This window comes from Callorhinus ursinus, unplaced genomic scaffold, assembly GCF_003265705.2.
Source record: "Callorhinus ursinus isolate GAN/ISIS: 27379988/994484 unplaced genomic scaffold, GSC_fseal_2.0 scaffold18, whole genome shotgun sequence".
Taxonomy (NCBI): domain Eukaryota; kingdom Metazoa; phylum Chordata; class Mammalia; order Carnivora; family Otariidae; genus Callorhinus; species Callorhinus ursinus.
In genome coordinates this window covers 19,693,639-19,710,766 of record NW_027397080.1, presented here as the reverse complement: position 1 = coordinate 19,710,766, position 17,128 = coordinate 19,693,639, and the positions used below count along the sequence as shown (strand labels likewise).

The 17,128-nt window shown below is 50.4% G+C and overlaps 1 protein-coding gene across 1 annotated transcript in view; it reads right to left on the bottom strand.

Annotated features, from left to right (window-relative positions):
- The window catches only part of TCEA3 (transcription elongation factor A3), a 36,420-nt gene extending 22,134 nt beyond the window's left edge, over positions 1-14,286 (bottom strand). The window contains exons 1-4 of the mRNA XM_073903189.1: positions 13,997-14,286; positions 8,463-8,525; positions 7,608-7,713; positions 6,960-7,101 (exon numbers count right to left, since the gene is read on the bottom strand). Coding sequence (XP_073759290.1) covers positions 6,960-7,101; positions 7,608-7,713; positions 8,463-8,525; positions 13,997-14,065 — 380 coding nt within the window. The 5' untranslated portion in view covers positions 14,066-14,286. The remainder of the gene's footprint in view (positions 1-6,959; positions 7,102-7,607; positions 7,714-8,462; positions 8,526-13,996) is intronic.
- Between the last annotated feature and the right edge of the window lie 2,842 nt (positions 14,287-17,128).

Genomic DNA, 17,128 nt, shown 5'->3' with positions numbered 1-17,128 from the left:
CGGCTCAGGTCATGGTCCCGGGGTCCTGGGATCGAGCCCCGCATCGGGCTCCCTGCTCTGTGGGAAGCCTGCTTCTCCCTCTCCCACTCCCCCTGCTTGTGTTCCCTCTCTCGCTGATGTCTCTCTCTGTCAAATAAATAAAATCTTAAAAAAAAAAATGACAAGTGAAATAGCGCACAAAATTAGATGTATACTATTTCTAAAGTCACACAAGAAAACCAATGCCTAGGAGGAAGAAAGATTAAAAGAAAATGCCATCGGGGCTCCTGGCTGGCTCAGCTGGTAGTGCATGTGACTCTTGATCTCGGGTAGTAAGTTGGAGCCCCACGTTGGGTATAGAGATTACTTAAAAAAAAATCTTAAAAAAAAAAAAGAAAGAAAGAAAATACAACCATGGCTATATTAGGGTGATGGGATCAGAAGTGAAAATTTGTTTCTATTCTCTAAAAAGCATGTAGCTACATTCTCTTTATGATTACATTTCCCCCTTTTATTAGTTTTATAAAATTAATCTGTGAATTGTAACCATCACTCCCCATTTCACTTACCCAGGCTTCCCTTTTTTTTTTTTTTTTAAAGGAATCTCGGTGCCCATCGCGGGGCTGGAACTCACGACCCTGAGATCAAGAGTCGCACACTCTACCAACTAAGCCAGCCAGGTGCCCCCCCAGACTTCCTTTTAAGTCCAGTGCAGGCATCCCCTTCTAACTACTACTTATCATGTACATTATCTGACCAGCTCCCATGTAAATTCTGCAAGCACAGAGTTTGGCGGGGTTTGTTCACTCTCCCTGGGGAGTCCACATCCCCTCGGGCACTCACTCTCCCAGTGCACTGGGACCCAAAGGCTCTGTGCTGTGGGCTCCCCCCCGCCTGTGCCCGAGGGAGTTCTCCGTGCCAGCCAGTGCCAGCCGGCCGGAGGGCCGGAAGTGCTGAGGAGTTAAGGACCCCAGGAGCCGCCTTTAACCAGACACATAGGAGTTGGTGGATAAACACCCCAGCGTCCTCAGCCCTCAAGAGGGTGAACCCGAGGTGTGTTCTCCACAGTCACCCAGAGTTCCCCAGCAGGATTTAAGCCCTGGTTGACCACAGCAGTAGCCTGCCCACTAATACACCCTGGGCTGGCTTCCTTCCCTTCCCGGTCTCACGTCCCTCCCTCCTCTCTGCATTTTCTGAAATCACTTCCCAAGTAAACTCCTTGCACTTGAATCTGCGTTTCAGGGTCTGCTTCTGTGGAATCCAATCTAATATGTTCACTGGCTTATTTCAGGCCAATAGAAGAGTGCCTAGCGCAAAGTGGGTGCTGTATAAATATTTGCTGCCAAATGCCGTGGAGTCAGCCGATACAGAAATATAAAAACTAAAAAAGTGGGAAAAGAAAGATCCCCACTGGTAACCATTGTTAGAGGTCGTTCTTTCCAGTTCCTTTCCGACGTGCACACAAGCACACATAACAGGTAATTCTAAAAAGGGAGGCAGTGGCCAGAGTTGCAATCCCAGCCCTGCCCTGGGCAAGTCATCTTCTCTGAGTATGTGTTCCCTCCCCCGTCAAATGGGGAGAAAAGCATCTGTGTCCAGGGGCTGGCTGGGAAGAAGACGTTTCTGTCCCTACAGCAGTTTTCAGAACATAGAAGTCCTCCGTAGTCCTAGGCGCCTGATTTCTGGTTTCCCAGGTTGTGCAATGTTCCCCGCACAGATTTCCTCCTCATCCTCCAGGTGGTGTGGGAGACAGTGGGTAAGGCAGCTTCAGGGGCCAGCCCTGATTATCCCATGGGCAGATCCATTTGGCTCCAGACCTTCACCCCCAGCTTAAACACAGGGGGAGGCAGCAGAGAGGGAGAGGGGAGGAGAGACCCTTCTTCACATGCCCCTCCAATCCCTCGCTGGACCCTGGGAGTTCCCCTGCAGGGTTCCTCCCCGATGCCCCACGGGGACAGACAGGTGCAGGCCAGAGTGGGAAGCTGGAATTCTTTCAGTAGAAGAAAGAAGGGAAGGCATGAGCCTCAACCCCTGGGACTCATCACTTTCTGGCCCTTCTTCATTGCTTTCCTTTTTTTAGAGCAAACCAGAAATATCTGCAGTTATTGCAAGTGATCATGATGAAAAATAGGAACAAGAAAAAATGCTTAGAATACAATAAGAAGATAAATAAACAGGGACGTAATTGTACATTCTGCCTATAGGAATGGAAAAATTCTGTATATAAGCAGACGCATCTGCTTATATGGGAGGGAAGAGAATGTCCAAAAGCTGTTTCATTTGCTGGAAGTGGCACACTGTGGACAAATTATTTTTCATTTTTATTTTATTTTGAAGATTTTATTTTTAAGTAACGTCTACACCTAACATGGGGCTTGAATTCACAACGAGATCAAGAGTTGTGTGCTCTTCCAACTGAGCCAGCCAGGCCTCATTTTAATTTAATTTATTTATGTATTTATTTTTTCAAAGATTTTATTTATTTATTTGACAAAGAGAGACACAGCCAGAGAGGGAATACAAGCAGGGGGAGTGGAAGAGGGAGAAGCAGGCCTCCCGCCAAGCGGGGAGCCCAATGCGGGGCTCGATCCCACGACCCTGGGATCATGACCTGAGCAGAAGGCAGACGCTTAACGACTGAGCCACCCAGGCGCCCCTCATTTTAATTTTAAGTATCACTAATGTGGTTAGTGTTTATATAATAAATAATGATAGTGAAACATCATTAAGGAAACTAAAAAGAAAAGAAGTTCACCAACAGAGTTGAAATTGGACCCCTGCTAACTTTCCCTACAAGGTGGGGAGACAACCTCCTCATTCCCTGCTTGGTCCCAGTGACAGCTTCATTTCACAGCAAAAAGGAAACCAGCATTAACAACTTAATGTCGCAGAAGAATGGTCAAGTTGTTGTTAAATGTAGGGGCGCTCAGTCGGTTAAGTGTCTGGCTCTTGATTTCGTCTCAGGTCATGATCTCAGGGTCATGAGACCAAGCCCTTCATCGGGCTGCACGTTGGGCGTGGAACCTGCTTAAGATTCTCTCTCCCCCTCCCCTTCTGCCCCTCACCCCTCACTAAAAAAAAAAAAGCATGAGAAAGGTACACAACAAAATGTTAACAGTGGTTACTTCTGTTATTTTCTTTTGTGTTTGAGTTTCTAAACTTTTTACACTAAACGTGCCTTACCGTTGAAATAAACATATGTATGTGGAAAAGTTATAAAATAATATATAGAATACAGGGCGCCTGGGTGGCTCAGTTGGTTAAGCGACTGCCTTCAGCTCAGGTCATGATCCTGGAGTCCCAGGATCGAGTCCCGCATCAGGCTCCTTGCTCAGCGGGGAGTCTGCTTCTCCCTCTGACCCTCTTCCCTCTCGTGCTCTCTGTCTCTCATTCTCTCTCTCAAATAAATAAATAAAATCTTTAAAAAATAATAATATATAGAATACAATCCCATGTTATTGACACAATAAGTACTCTAGGAGTAGTGATGATGCATGCAAAAAAGTCTGGAAGGATATATATGATTACATAAATAATATATATATTTATTATGTATGTGTGTATTTATTTAGAGAGCGTGAGGGGGGAGGGGCAATGGGAGAGGGAGAGAGAATCTCAAGCAGACTCTGCATTGAGCATAGAGCCCGATCCAGGGCTCGATCTCACAACCCTGAGATCATGACCTGAGCCAAAATCAAGAGTCACATGCTCAATAGACTGAGCCACCCAGGCGCCCATAAACGATATATATATATATTTAAATACAGGATTACTATACATGATTATATGTGTTTGTCTCTAGACAATGGATTTTTTCTATTTTCTTATTTGTATTTTTAAAACTTTCTACAATGGGCAAGTAACTACCTGTATAATAAAATAAATATAATACAAAAGTTAAATTAAAACAATAAATATAATTAAAATATATTACAAATAAGACATTTTATTTTTAAGAGGAAAAAAAAACTGAGAAAGGGATGCCCATTTTTCAGGCCACAATACTGAATCTCAGAGACTAAGGGTGTGAATAAGTGACCAAGTTCAGCCCAGAACTTGGCTTTCTGCTCTCTAATCGTCTCCTCTCCCATACCTGGCATCCTTGTAGGCCTTAAAAAAAAAAAAAAATCCCTTTAATGATCATTCAGTGAGATTCTGGGATGGAGCAAAAGGAAATGCACGTGTTCAGGCTGTCACTTTACCCAGATGCCCATAGTCCCTATTCTACAGGTTAGTCGGTCCCATGTCCCATTTGGCATACTCTCCCAATGGTCCAGCCTCTAGTCTTTGAATTTCATCTCATAAGACCCCCTCCCCATCCTGGCCCTTCATTGGCCAGGGTGCTCAGAGCCGGCTCCCGGTGTGGCCAGACCAGCCACAGCATGAACACAGGGAAGGCACTGGTAACAGGTGGCCTAGGGAGCGGTATTCAGGAAACGTTAACTCCGCAATGGGTACCGTGGAGAGGCGCAGGGGCTCCCTGCCAGCCAAGCTTCTCACCCCTTTGCGAAAGCAAAACACGCCGTATGAAAAGTTAAATGTCCGTAAGGATTTCTCCAAGTGGGATATAAATACAAATGAACACAATGAAAGGAACAGAACAACAACAACAAAGATTACAGAACCCTTTGACAAGTATTGCATTTTAGAAAGCAGCCTATAAAATTGGTTGATAAACTATATAGAAAGTCAGCCAAAGAGGGAATAGAAAGAAAAACCATATACCAAAATATTGAGTGACTGTCTTTGGGTGGTGAGAATGTGGGTGTTTTTTTTCCCCCTCTTCTCCATATTTTCCATTATTTCTACAACAGATTTTTACTTGTTTACTTGTTTATTTTTTAAATGGTATTATTTGTTCTGATTTCAAAGCTACACAGGATCACTGTGAAAAGAAACTCAACAATACAGATTTTAAAATTTTATTGTAGTAGAATATGAAGCTCTTCTTAATTATAATCACACAGATGTATTTCTGTTTTTTAAAAAAACAGTTTCATTATTTTTTTCTTATTTAAAAATTAGTACATATTTATTGGAAAAAAATAAGAAAGACACAAATTTGCAAAAAGAAGAAGGAAAAAAACCTTCTCAATCCTACCACCCAGATATAATCACTATTACCATCCTGGTATATATCCTTCTCAACTTTTTTCCTATCCATATATATAAAACTCATTTAATTTTTTTAACTTATTTTTTTTTTCTAGTAAACTCTACACCCAACATGGGCCTTGAACTCACCACCCCAAGATCAAAAGTTACATGCTGTACTGACTGAGGCAGCCAGGTGCCCCTCACTTACTTAATTTTTATAAAAATGGAATCATACTATATGTACTACATCATACGCACAGCTTCTCTTAATACTCACTGAATATTTTCCCATGTCATTAAATTTTTTTTTACCCAGCACTGCCTCTCCATGGAGACCCTATCAGCTTTTTGAACATAATAAGTGGTTTTTCAATGTGTGGGACTATTCTGTGCGTGGAAGGATATTTAGGATCCTTGCCCCACAGCTATTTGAACAGCCCAAACTGGAAGTATCATGGTAGAGGTATGTCTGAGATCTTTCCTTCTACAGCATCAATCCCTAACGTGTTTTCTGCAAAACACTTGTTTTATAGGATTATAATAAACATTCATTTAAAAAGGATTCAGAGATTAAAAATGTTTCAGAAATGCCAGCAGAAATATGTTACACATACAACATGTAGTCTTTATGCTTTAATCTGGTTAATTCCTTTTTTTTAAAAAGTAATCTCTACACCCAATGTGGGGCTTGAACTCACAACCCCAAGATCGAGAGTCCCATGCTCTTCCGACTGAGCCAGCCAGGGGCCCCTAATCTGGTTAATTCCTTAAAATGAATTCCTTATAGTGGCTATACTGGGTCAAAAGGTATGTTCATTAAAAATGTTGATATACCACGGATGATATTATCCATATATAATACCTACTATTATCTACCATCAGATACTATTCAGTATTATCTAAAACTGCCTCCTTACCTATCAGGTGAACAAATGCAGACCTCTTCCACCCACCTGAGGAATTAAGTGCTCTAGTCACATAGGGATCGGGTAGGATTTATTTATACATGGACTTTTATCTATTATCATGGATAAGGCATTTGCGTCTATCTGAAGTCATGCAATTTGGGGGACCCTGGCTAGGTGGGCAAGGGGGAATGGGCATGGAGTTGAGACAGACAACTCTTCTATTCTCAGCAGAGTTCTGGGGGTCTGACAAAGATGGGATCCCATTCAGTCGCATAATAGCTGGGTGGTCTTGGGAAAGTCCCTGCTCCCCAACCTTCGGCTTCCTCCTCACAAAATGAAAATGTTGAATAGAGAGCCAACAAAACACTTTACTTTCTGTATGGTTAAGTGAGTTCCTAGCCCCATTTACCTGGAACCCTGACAAGGGTGGGATGTCAGCTGTGTTACTAGGCAACATTGCTTATAGCAAATGAGCCCTGATTGGTAAATTATGTCCAGACAGGAGGGGCTCTGAATGAAATATAAATAATTAGTGGCAAACCATAGCTTTGGGGGCTGCGCCGAGGACAGTGAATCCTGCTGGAATCCTGGCAGCTTTGTCTTCTAAGTCAGGGGTTCACCACCGCCCCCCCCCCCCTTGGGGCTCTTTACCCCCCACCCGGGTAGAACCGAGAATAGCTCTGGACGCTGTGTGGTCCCCTAGCAGATGAGAAAGGCCTGGGCCTGCCCTGCTGGCACACTGCGCCTCGTGCCCTGGTGTCCTTCTCGGTGAAGCCCGTGCCAGGGATGGCCTATTTGGGTCTTACAGGTCTGTCTGACTGAGCCCAAGAAGACCCTCCCCAAGGGGGCCCCATAGGAGATGAGAACAGTAGCTCCTCCTGGGGCATGAGGATTAAACGAAGTTACATAAACAGAGCCTCTGGCAGAGGACATGACAAGTGTCGGCCCCCTTCCCTCCATCCCAGAAAAAAATACCTGTCTTTGGGCTCTTCGCCTCGTTTTTTCCTCGGTGGAGAAAGGCCTGTCTCTGGCTTCCAGCTAGAGTAGTTGAGCCCTTTTTCCTTCTTTGCTTTGTCTCTCTCCTCTCCTTTTTCCCCCTTGGGGGGTCCAGGGGAGTCTGCAAATGAAAGCATCGTTCTCAAACTGAGCTCTGTCTCTGCAGAACCCAGCACGACTTCAGGGAGGGAGGGGCAAAGGGCAGGGACAGCGACAGCTGCACATGCCCCCAGCACACCTGCACACACACAGAAACACACATTCATACACAGATGCATATAAAACATGCACATGTGCGTGCAAACCCGCACTCATACAGGGGGACAGAAAGACATCTGCACACAGACCATACTCACACAAATGCGTATATATAGACATGTGCTCTCTATATAACATGCAAGCACAAGGAAATACATACATAGAGGCACACGTACACGTACACAAAAACTCACGTCTACACATGTTGCTGTGTGTAGACCAAAACTGGCATTCCCCACTTAAGAGGCCATCTGTCTTTTCTTAAGTCATTCGACAAACATGCACTGAGCGCCTGCTATAAGCCAGGCATGGTCCCGACCCGGGTGATGGGAGAAACATGCAGCCCAAGTCGACCTTGCCCCCTCTCACCCAGCAGCCGCTTCCAGTTTTTGATGAGGACTTTGGCCAAGGACACCACCTCCTTGTCTGAGCAGTGCTTGCGGACCCCATTGACGGCGACTCCAATCCTGGTGGTCTGCAAAGCCAGAGGGTCAGGGGCTGGTCTTCCAGTGGACTCACAGGACTGCCCTAACTGGCAAGGCCTGGCCTGGCTCAACGCCCCCTGTGCCCGGCCCCAGCCTCTCCAGAGCCCCGGCCCTGAGCCGTGGCTGATGTAGTAACACAGGCCCTGACCTGCAGCCCTCAGTGAGGTCCAGGGCCCAAGGCCCGGCCCCCGGCACTGACGGCGACCATGGCTTCGGTGAAAAGCTGAGGTAGTGGTGGGTTCGGCTGCGGCCGAGGACCCCTCACCACTTCCACCTCCTGGTGTCTTTGAGTTCAAGTTTCAGCTTAAGACACAGCCCTGGCGACTACAGCTTGGCTCTGTGCTGATTTTTTTTCAGGGCCAAGAACTTCTGGTAAGGCTTGGGGGTTCGGTGGGCAACAAAGGAGGATCTAAAAGTGGGCAACTTTTCCTTCTCCCTGGATCACTGGCCTCTCAGATCCCATAGGCCCGGGGCTTAGGGATTGGGGTATTTAAGAAAGCAAATCAGTCCTTCTCACAGACCTGGAGGGCCCCCTGTGCTTGGAAGGTACCCGGCCCCCATCCAAGTGCCTCAGTCTCCACCCTCAGAGCGCAAGGCCTCCCCTGCCCCAGCCCTCCCGTCAGAAATCCCTCCCAGACCCCACCCTTGGAGGGCTCCCCTACCCCAGGTCTTTCTCTTCCCCAGAAGGCCTTCCCCATCCCCCAGGCACAGCCCCCAAGGCTTCCCACCCCCGCCCCACCTGGAGTAGCTGGATGGACATCTGACAGCTATTCAGCTTCTTCAGAAGGTCGAGGGCTCCTTCCTGTGGGAGGCCACAAGGTGAGGACGGAGGCCATGGCTTCTGCCCCAGGCCCCTTTCTGACACTGTGTGGTGCGGGAGGTAGGGGGAGATTGCTCAGCTACAGGATACAGGTAGACGAGTGGTGGAAGGACAGGCAAGGGACAGAAAGAGGGAGGAGAGAGGGAAAAGATTCTGCCCCAGCCCAGCTACCTAACTGCATCTCGCACCACCCAGCTGGCCTCGTGCCCCCTGAGCCGGGGCCCAGCTCTAACCACTCCCCCTGGCCCCAGCCTCAGTTCTGCTGTTCCTTCTCCTGGGCATGCTCCCCCCTTCCCTGTCTCGTCCTCTAACCTTAATTACTTCATGGCTTCTTGTTACTGCTTTTGTGTCTGCATCCTCATCTCCCCCCAGCCCCCACTTCCCAACTGTGAGCTCCTGCAGGGTGAGGGTTGTGTTGTTTTCCTTAATAGCTTTATTGAGATATAACTGACATGCAATAAACTGCATGTTTGACGTTTGTATACACCCATGAAACGCTCATCACAATCAAGAGAAGAACATAGCCGTCATCCCCAAAAGTTTCCCTGTGCCCCTTGTGATCCCTCCCTCCCTGCACCCCAAACCCAGGCCCAGGCCTGCTCTCACTCTAGATGCACTTGCATTTTATTTTTTTTAAAGATTTCATTTATTTATTCATGAGAGACAGAGGGGGAGAGAGAGAGAGAGAAGCAGAGGGAGAAGCAGGCTTCCCGCGGAGCAGGGAGCCCGATGCGGGACTCGATCCCAGGACCCCGGGGTCATGACCTGAGCCGAAGGCAGACGCTTAACCATCTGAGCCACCCAGGCGCCCGATGCACTTGCATTTTAAAGGATTTTATATCAAGAGTACTGTGATGGGCTTTCTCCTCTGGCTTCTTTGACTCTGCATAATTAAGATTCATCTATGTTGCTGCGTAGATCAATAATTATTTTCTTTTTCTTTTTTTTTAAGATTTTATTTATTTATTTGACAGAGAGAGACACAGCGAGAGAGGGAACACAAGCAAGGGGAGAGGGAGAGGGAGAAGCAGGCTTCCTGCTGAGCAGGGAGCCTGATGCGGGGCTCGATCCCAGGACCCTGAGATCATGACCTGAGCCGAAGGCAGACGCCCAACGACTGAGCCACCCAGGCGCCCCAGATCAATAATTCTTTTCATTACTGAGTCGTTTTCCATCGTGGAGATACACCACAATTGGCTTATCTATTCACCTGCTGGTGGGACTTTGGGGGTAGTTTCCAGTTATTTGGGCCTACCACAAATAAAGCTGCTAGGAGCATTCGTGTACAAGTCCTTGTATGGACATATATTTTCATTTCTTTTGGGCAAGAAGGACTGTTTTAATCTCTGAAACCTCAAGGTTCAGCACGCAGCTCAGCGCTCCCTGAGTGAATGAGTAAAGCAGAAAGCAGAGGTGGAGAGGGAGAGGGGGAGGGGAGAAAAGGAGCCTCAGATCTGCACATCTGCTGGCTGCCAGGCCCTGAGCAACACTGCCCCATTTCAGCCTTCTCCTTCCTACACCCGCTTCCCAGAGGCCAGCCCTGCTTCCTGTCCTGAGATGGGCTCCCTGGGGAGCACCAGCTGACTGTGTCCTGCATGCCCCTTGCCCTGGTATCATTGTGTGGTTCCAGCTGCCATCCCCCGCCCTGCCAGGCTTCCTTGCCAGGGCCACATCCCAAGGGCTGCCCTCTGTCAGCCCTCAGCCTCCCTTGGAACTTGGGTTTGTAGTAGTTTTTGGAGGCGTAAGCTGCGGATGTGCGTGCGCGTTCATAAACGTGAGGGCATACAACTCTGCATGCGCCACTAATTCAAGGCTTGCTCTATGCTGGGCCCTGCTCTCAGTCCTTCACCTGCATTAGTTCCTTTCACTGTCACACTGGCCCTGCGAGGTACATACTCTTACTACTCAAATTCTTAACGAATTATTACCCCGTTTTCACAGATGAGCAACCCAAGAAACAAGGAGATTAAATACTTTGCCCCAAGTTACAAGGCATTGAACTGGGATTCGAGCTCAGGCCCTTCGGCTCTTACCACGATACAAACTGCATCGAGATGGACACCCAGCTACCTCGATGTGTACAATTATGGAATCTCAATAGGAGTAAGGGCAGTGGTATGCTGCCCGATGTTTAATGCCCAGTTCTCAAAGAAAAAAACCACCTGATTTGTAGTGTTTGTCAATTTCTGCAGTGTCAATAGTCCTCCCGTGGCCAATTTCAAGCTACCAACCTGCTGTCACTGAACTAAAGGAGGTACTGGGAGATGTGCAGAACCACACACCATATGCCGTTTCCACTGTATTGATGTAATCAAAGTGCATCAGCTCTAGACGACAGATGATAGTGAAATGTAGTAAAACAATTAGCAGTGATGAACAAACACTTTGGAGTGTTTATTACCTCTGTTTTTAATATAACTTATTTAATTGTAAGTATATCATTTGATTTTTTAAAATAATGGCTCTCTACATAGGGAATGTAGTCAATGGTATTTTATTTTATTTTTTTTAAAAGATTATGAGAGAGGCAGACTCCCCACTGAGCAGAGAGCCCGACGTGGGGCTCGATCCCAGGACCGTGAGATCATGACCTGAGCCGAGCGCAGGCACTGAACCGACTAAGCCACCCAGAGGCCCCACGTCAATGGCATTTTAACAGCATCGTACGGTAACAGGCGGTGGCTACACTTGGGGGGTGAGCACGGCATAATGTATAGAGCTGATGAATCACTATGTCATACACCTGAAACTAAATGTCACGTTGGCTGTCAACTACCGTCGATTAAGAAAATAAAATAACGGCTGTATTTCACAACCAGCTTGCAAAATTCCTGAAAAATGGCCATTAAGTGGCCCTTAAGCTGGCTGCAGCTCACCACTGTGAGTGTGTCTCTGTGTGTCACACTGTACAGCTGGGTCGTGTTGCCGAAGAACAGCCATGAGCCCCGGCTGTAGCCAGGCTCACAAAGCCCCGCGCGGGAGTTGCCAGGTATGCCGCTCCGTGTACGGGGATGGGCTGTGCACCCAGCGGTACCTCTGGTCCACGCGTGGAGCTGCGGGTACGCGGCTCCGAGCAGTGTGTCTGTGTGGGAGGATGCCTGTGTTATAATCTCTGAGTGGCTAAGTGTGGCCATTTGGGGGTGGCTGTGCACACGTGTGTGTGTCTTTCTGGAAACATAATGGTCAGTGTGTCTGTCACGTCAGTGCCAGTGGCCGTGTCTCCTATGCAGTTACGTGTGTAGATGCTTGTCCAGCTACTGCGGTGTGTGGCTGCGTGCGTGGAGCTGTGTTTGCTTTGTGCAATTGTGTGTATGTGTCGCTGTGGCTGCTGGTGTTCAGCTGTGTGTCTGAGGCTGCCTCAGTTGTACACGCACAGCATCTGACAAAAGCCCTAAGTAAGTTGCTGGGACTTCAGTAATTGGCAGCGAACCCCAGGCCTGAGCTGCAACGTGGAGGATCCGTCTTATTACAGGAAGTGTGTCCTCCTCTCCCTACCCACTGCTGGGCGGGCCCACTTTTGCTCTAAGGACAGGCGCCACCTCTCTCGGCCACAGGCCCAGAGCTCTGTGCCCACCCAGATGCTGCCAAGAGCCTGGGTGCAGACGTGGCTGCGGAGGAGCTCTATGGTACAGAGACCCTGCGGTCGGTCTGGCCTCTTTCCTGGCAAGAGCGCTGGGTACTTCCACAGGAATCCATCCCGCAGGGACATGGTTTCCTCTTCCCATTTCACAGAAGAGGACATTGAGGCCTCGAGAGGGAAAGCAGAGTGGTGAGCTGAGGGCCATAAAAGGGGTGAGGGGAAGCCAGGGCAGATCCCTTCCTCCTCAGCCAGAGCTCTACTGCCCCGAAACTGCCTTTCCTCAGGTGTCCGTGTCCCACCCCCACTACCCCCGGCCCAGAATCTGCTGGCCCAAGCCCGGGGTCAGCAAGGGGCAGGGCTGTGAGGTGGAATTCAGGGGCTGAGCTCCACCACTCCCAGCTGGGAAAGCGCCCTCTGACGCGCAAGGCTCAGTTCCACTGGTTTTGGAGGCCCTGGGAATGGGGGTGAGGGGAGGCTGGGCGTGTAAGGGTGATAGGGTCCCAGCACTCCGCAGGTTTCTGTGTCCTGCCTGGCTGTCCCAAAGCAGGTGTCATTCTCTAACTCTTACCAAGCACCCGTACAAGTCCTCCCGAGGGCCTTACCTCTCTTCCACCCTCACCACTGCCCGCAGAGTCACTCCTTCCCAGGAGTCTCATCCCTTAGGTGAGGAAACTGGTAGACTCTGGCCTTTATACGGACACCCGCTCACTGTGTCTACTCTAGGGCTGCTTCACAAACCCCATGGCTCCAGTGACTTCCTTCTCCCCTGCTCTAAAGCTTCCCCTAAGGGTCCATCTTTCCCCAAGCTCCCAGAGTCACAGAATGGGCTGGAAAGACAGGTCCGGCTCCAGGACGAGGCTATGGATGGTGGGACTAGGAGGGCCTTGGCACAGGGTGAGGTGGGGGGACAGTCTCAAGGGCTACGCAGGCTCTCCTCTCTTCCCTCTCCGGGTGTGCCCAGGCCCTCCCAGACCCAAGGCCAAGTCTGCTCTGACCAGGCAACCTGATGGCCGCCAGCTTGAGGCAAAGATCATGGTGAGGATCAAACATTAACTTCAAGTTGGCCTGAGAGCCCAGGGCCCCGCAGGTAGGGCCGTCAGTCTGGATTCTCCTCTGGGTCCGGCTCCCTCCTCCACCCCCCAGCCCAGGCCTACAGCCAGTCCCCCTTCCCCCCGCCCCGCGGGCCCTGAGGGCGCTGTGGCTGCCCCGCACCTGTTCGGCCCCCCGCCCGCCGGGGCCCCACCCTGCGGCCAAGTTAAGGGAAAGTTGCAAGTAGAACGGCTCCTGGAGCCAGCAAGCTGTGAGGTTGTGGAATACGCGGTCCCTTGCTGCTCCACCCCAGATCCACTACCAGGGTGAGGGATAGAGGCGGCTCAGCACCCCACATTAGCTCCAGTTCCTTTGCCCCTTCTCGGGCCACCCAGGATTTTGTAATCCACCCCCCTCCCCGCCGTTCCCCCTTCTCCCCCGCCCCGCTGTCGCCGCCACTCCCCGGACTTTGCACACGCCTTGAGTCCCCGGACTCCGAGAAAGTCCTTTTCCAGGACTCGGTCTCTTCGTTCGCTTTCCCGGGCCCTGCACAAGCCACCCAGGGCCCCTGAACCCCACTTGTCCAGAGGGGCGTGAGCAAAAAGTCTCGTCCGTGGGGCCCGCACGATCCTGCCCCGCGCCCTGGGCCAGGCACACGCCCACCCTGGGGTTCTCAGCTGTCCCCAAGGGGCGCTGCGTCCTGCGCCAGCCGCGCCTCTCTCGGGCCCCGGCGTCCCGCACGCGCCTCCCGGGCGCCCAGCCAGCACGCGCCCCCGGGACTCCCGGCTCGCACGCGCCGCGCCTCCTGGGGGCGGGGGCTGTGGCCCAAACTCTGCAGCCTCACCGTGTTCTTTCTGGCCACCATCTTCTCCAGCTTTCTGGCGATCCTCAGCAGCTCCTCTTCCTGGCCCATGCTGGCGCGCGACGCCCGGCGGGGCAAGGGGCGCCGGGGCTGCAGGAGGCGCGAAGGCCCGAAACCCACACGACACACACGCCTGCGGGGGCGGGGCTCTCCCCCCACACCCCCCTCGGCCCGCCCCCCTTGCAACCGCAGGGGGGAGGGGTGACGTGCACTAAATATAGACTTCAAGGACTCGCCCGGGCAAAGTTTGCCCGTGCGGGCGGGCCTAGCCTCCCGAGAGGGACGAGGCTTCCAGAGAGGGCCCTTCACCTCGGCCCTTCTGCCGAAGGAGATTTGGCAAGTGGGGAGGCCGTGGTCCCCGCCACAAGAGGCTGTCTCGGTGAGCGGGGCGCCCGAGGGTGCCCCAGCGCTCTGGGAGGAGTCCTGGCTCCCGCGTCTCTGCGCGGTCGCAGCTCCAAGCGGGAGGACCCAGCTCCGTGCCTGCGCCCAAGTGCAGGCGACTTGGAGCGCTCGGATCGTATTTCGTACGCGATCGTCAAATCCAGCTCCGCTCTACCGGTCATTCGTGCGCACGGCCTGTGTACACGCGTGTATCCAGGCCCCCTGGTTCCATCTACTTTGTTTGCTGCAGTGAGGTTCTGTGTTTCTAACAAGCTCCCCCGAGTGCCCCAGGCGCGGCTGCCCCTAGGACAGCTCTCGGAATAGTCAGGGTTTGGGAGATTCTTAGGTGCACCAAACTTTGAGAAATACTGAAATACTCAAAGAAAAACTTTGAGAAATCCAGGTGCATGGGCGGCCCCTAATTTATTCAGGGTCAGGCCACTGCCTCCCCAGTGGGGTTGGGTCTGGAGGGGTCATCTTGGGTGAAAGGAAGTTCACAGAATTGTGCCCCCACAGCTATGCACACATCTGTGTTCCCGTGGAAGGACCTTCCGAGTGTCCCCAGCAGACCAGGGAAGAGTCCTAAACCAGTGAGCTTAATTAACACAAAATTACCCTTTTGCTGGAAGAGGTGCTTAGGGACCTGGAGGGGAAGCATGAAAAGTGGTCAGTGCTGTGTAGAGGGGGGCACGGTGGCTCGGAGTGTTCAGTGACATCTCTAGACTTTTTTGAGAGAACTTTAGAGAACCCCATCCCAGCCTGGGTCATGACTCTGGCTTCTAACTGCTGCTGAGTGACCTGGGACCATGGTAGGAAGGGATGGGTTTATCTTTCATTCAACAAATGCATTTTGAGTGTCCAAGGCTGGTCCCAGCAAGCTTGAGATGCAGTCTATGGGCAAGAGAAAACCTAAGCAAATTTGGATGCAACCAATTCTGTATTATCACAACTGGGGTGAGGGTCAGGAAGAAGTGAGGATACTTTAAGGACACCAGGAACTGCACCGGTGGAGGTGTCATCTGCTCTGAAGAAATGAAGTTTAAACTTTGGGGCAGAAGTGCAGGGTGGGAGTTGGAGGCAGGAAGAAATGAAGAAACATTCATTCATTCAACATATATTTATGGAGCACCTCCAATGTGCCAGGCAGTTCTAGCCCTGGTCCTCTGGAGAGGAACAAAACAGTCCTCCTGGAGTTCTGGATGTGCAGAGCTTAGGGATGGGAGTGGGCTTGGCGTGTCAGGGCCGGAAGAACTGAAATATTGGTGGGGCTGTAGCACAGAGGTTGGCTTGGGGGCAGACAGGGCAGAAAGCCAGAGATGAATGCGGTCTGACCGCGCCAGCATTATGGACCACTTTTAGGAGGTCAGACTTTATCAGTTTGAGATGTGGCGAGGTCTCTTGGCCAACTCCCGAGCAACCTCTGGGTTGAAGGGACAGCTGTCTGCAGTTATTTAGGACTGCTTTTTTTTTTTTTTTTTAAGATTTTATTTTCAAGTAATCTCCACACCCAACGTGTGGCTCGAACTTACAACTTCGAGATCAAGAGTCACACACTCTACTGACTGAGCCAGCCAGGCATCCCAGGATTGCCTTTAGAAAAAAAACAAAAACAAAAAACAAAACAAAGAACAGAGTTGATTTTCCTCAAAGTTCCACACAGTTCCCACCCTGAGTTGTATGACATCAACAGAAGCCAAGACGCCTACATCATTGGGGCTCAAAGGACCCTAAGAAAACATCAAGTCCAACCCCTTCATTGCACAGATGGGGAGACTGAGGCTCAGAGAAGTCCAGGGTTGCACTGCTCAACCGTATCAAACACTGTTGGTACCCACGTTATTCCCTCTGTCTACCCGTCCTCACTTGGAGATCACAGCAGGCTGTTCCTGGACGCACCTCCAACACCTTCCCACGTCTTGGAATGAAGGCTTCAGAGCAGGCTGAGGTGCTTGGGAATCGACACCCCCAGGAAGGACCCCTCAGCCAGTGAGAAACCAGAGTTGGCGGTAAACACACCAATTTTTTCACTTTCAGTGGGACAATTCAGAGACGTGTTCTTTTTTCTTTTTTAAGCAACTTCTATGCCCAACATGGGGCTTGACCTCATGACCCTGAGATCAAGAGTCGCATGCTCTACCAACTGAGCCAGCCAGGTGCCCCAAAGACATGGTCTAATCAATAGTCCCTCAAAGATCCCTAAGATAAACCCTAGTTCATGGTAGTAGCCCCTCACTAACACACCCCCTATTGCTTTTTGACCCACTGCTCCACTCCCTACCTTCTCATTATTTCCTGGGATCACCTTAATAAACTACTTGCCCTCAAATCTTTGTCTCAGGGCACCTCAAATTGAGACAAGGCCTGTGGCCGACTTAAACTGCTGGGCTCCCGGCCCCCCTGCCAGCACGCTTCCTCCACACCCGTGTTTCTGAACCTGTGCGCCGTTAACATTATGGATGGAATGATGCACTGTTGTGGGGGCTGAGCTGTGGACTGGAGGATGGTTACCAGTATTCCTGACCTTTAGCCACTAGATGCCAGTAGCACCTTCCAGTTGGCAACGGTCAAAAGTTTCTGCATTGCCAAACATCCCCTGGGGCTAAACCAGCCCAGGTTGCAAACCCCTGTTCGTACTGCCCTCTTCCTTAGTAGGTCCAGAGAAAGAATCCCAGGCCCCAGGACTCCCATCCCTTCCCTATTGTTCTTCAGATCCCACAAATGAAACCACTGGAA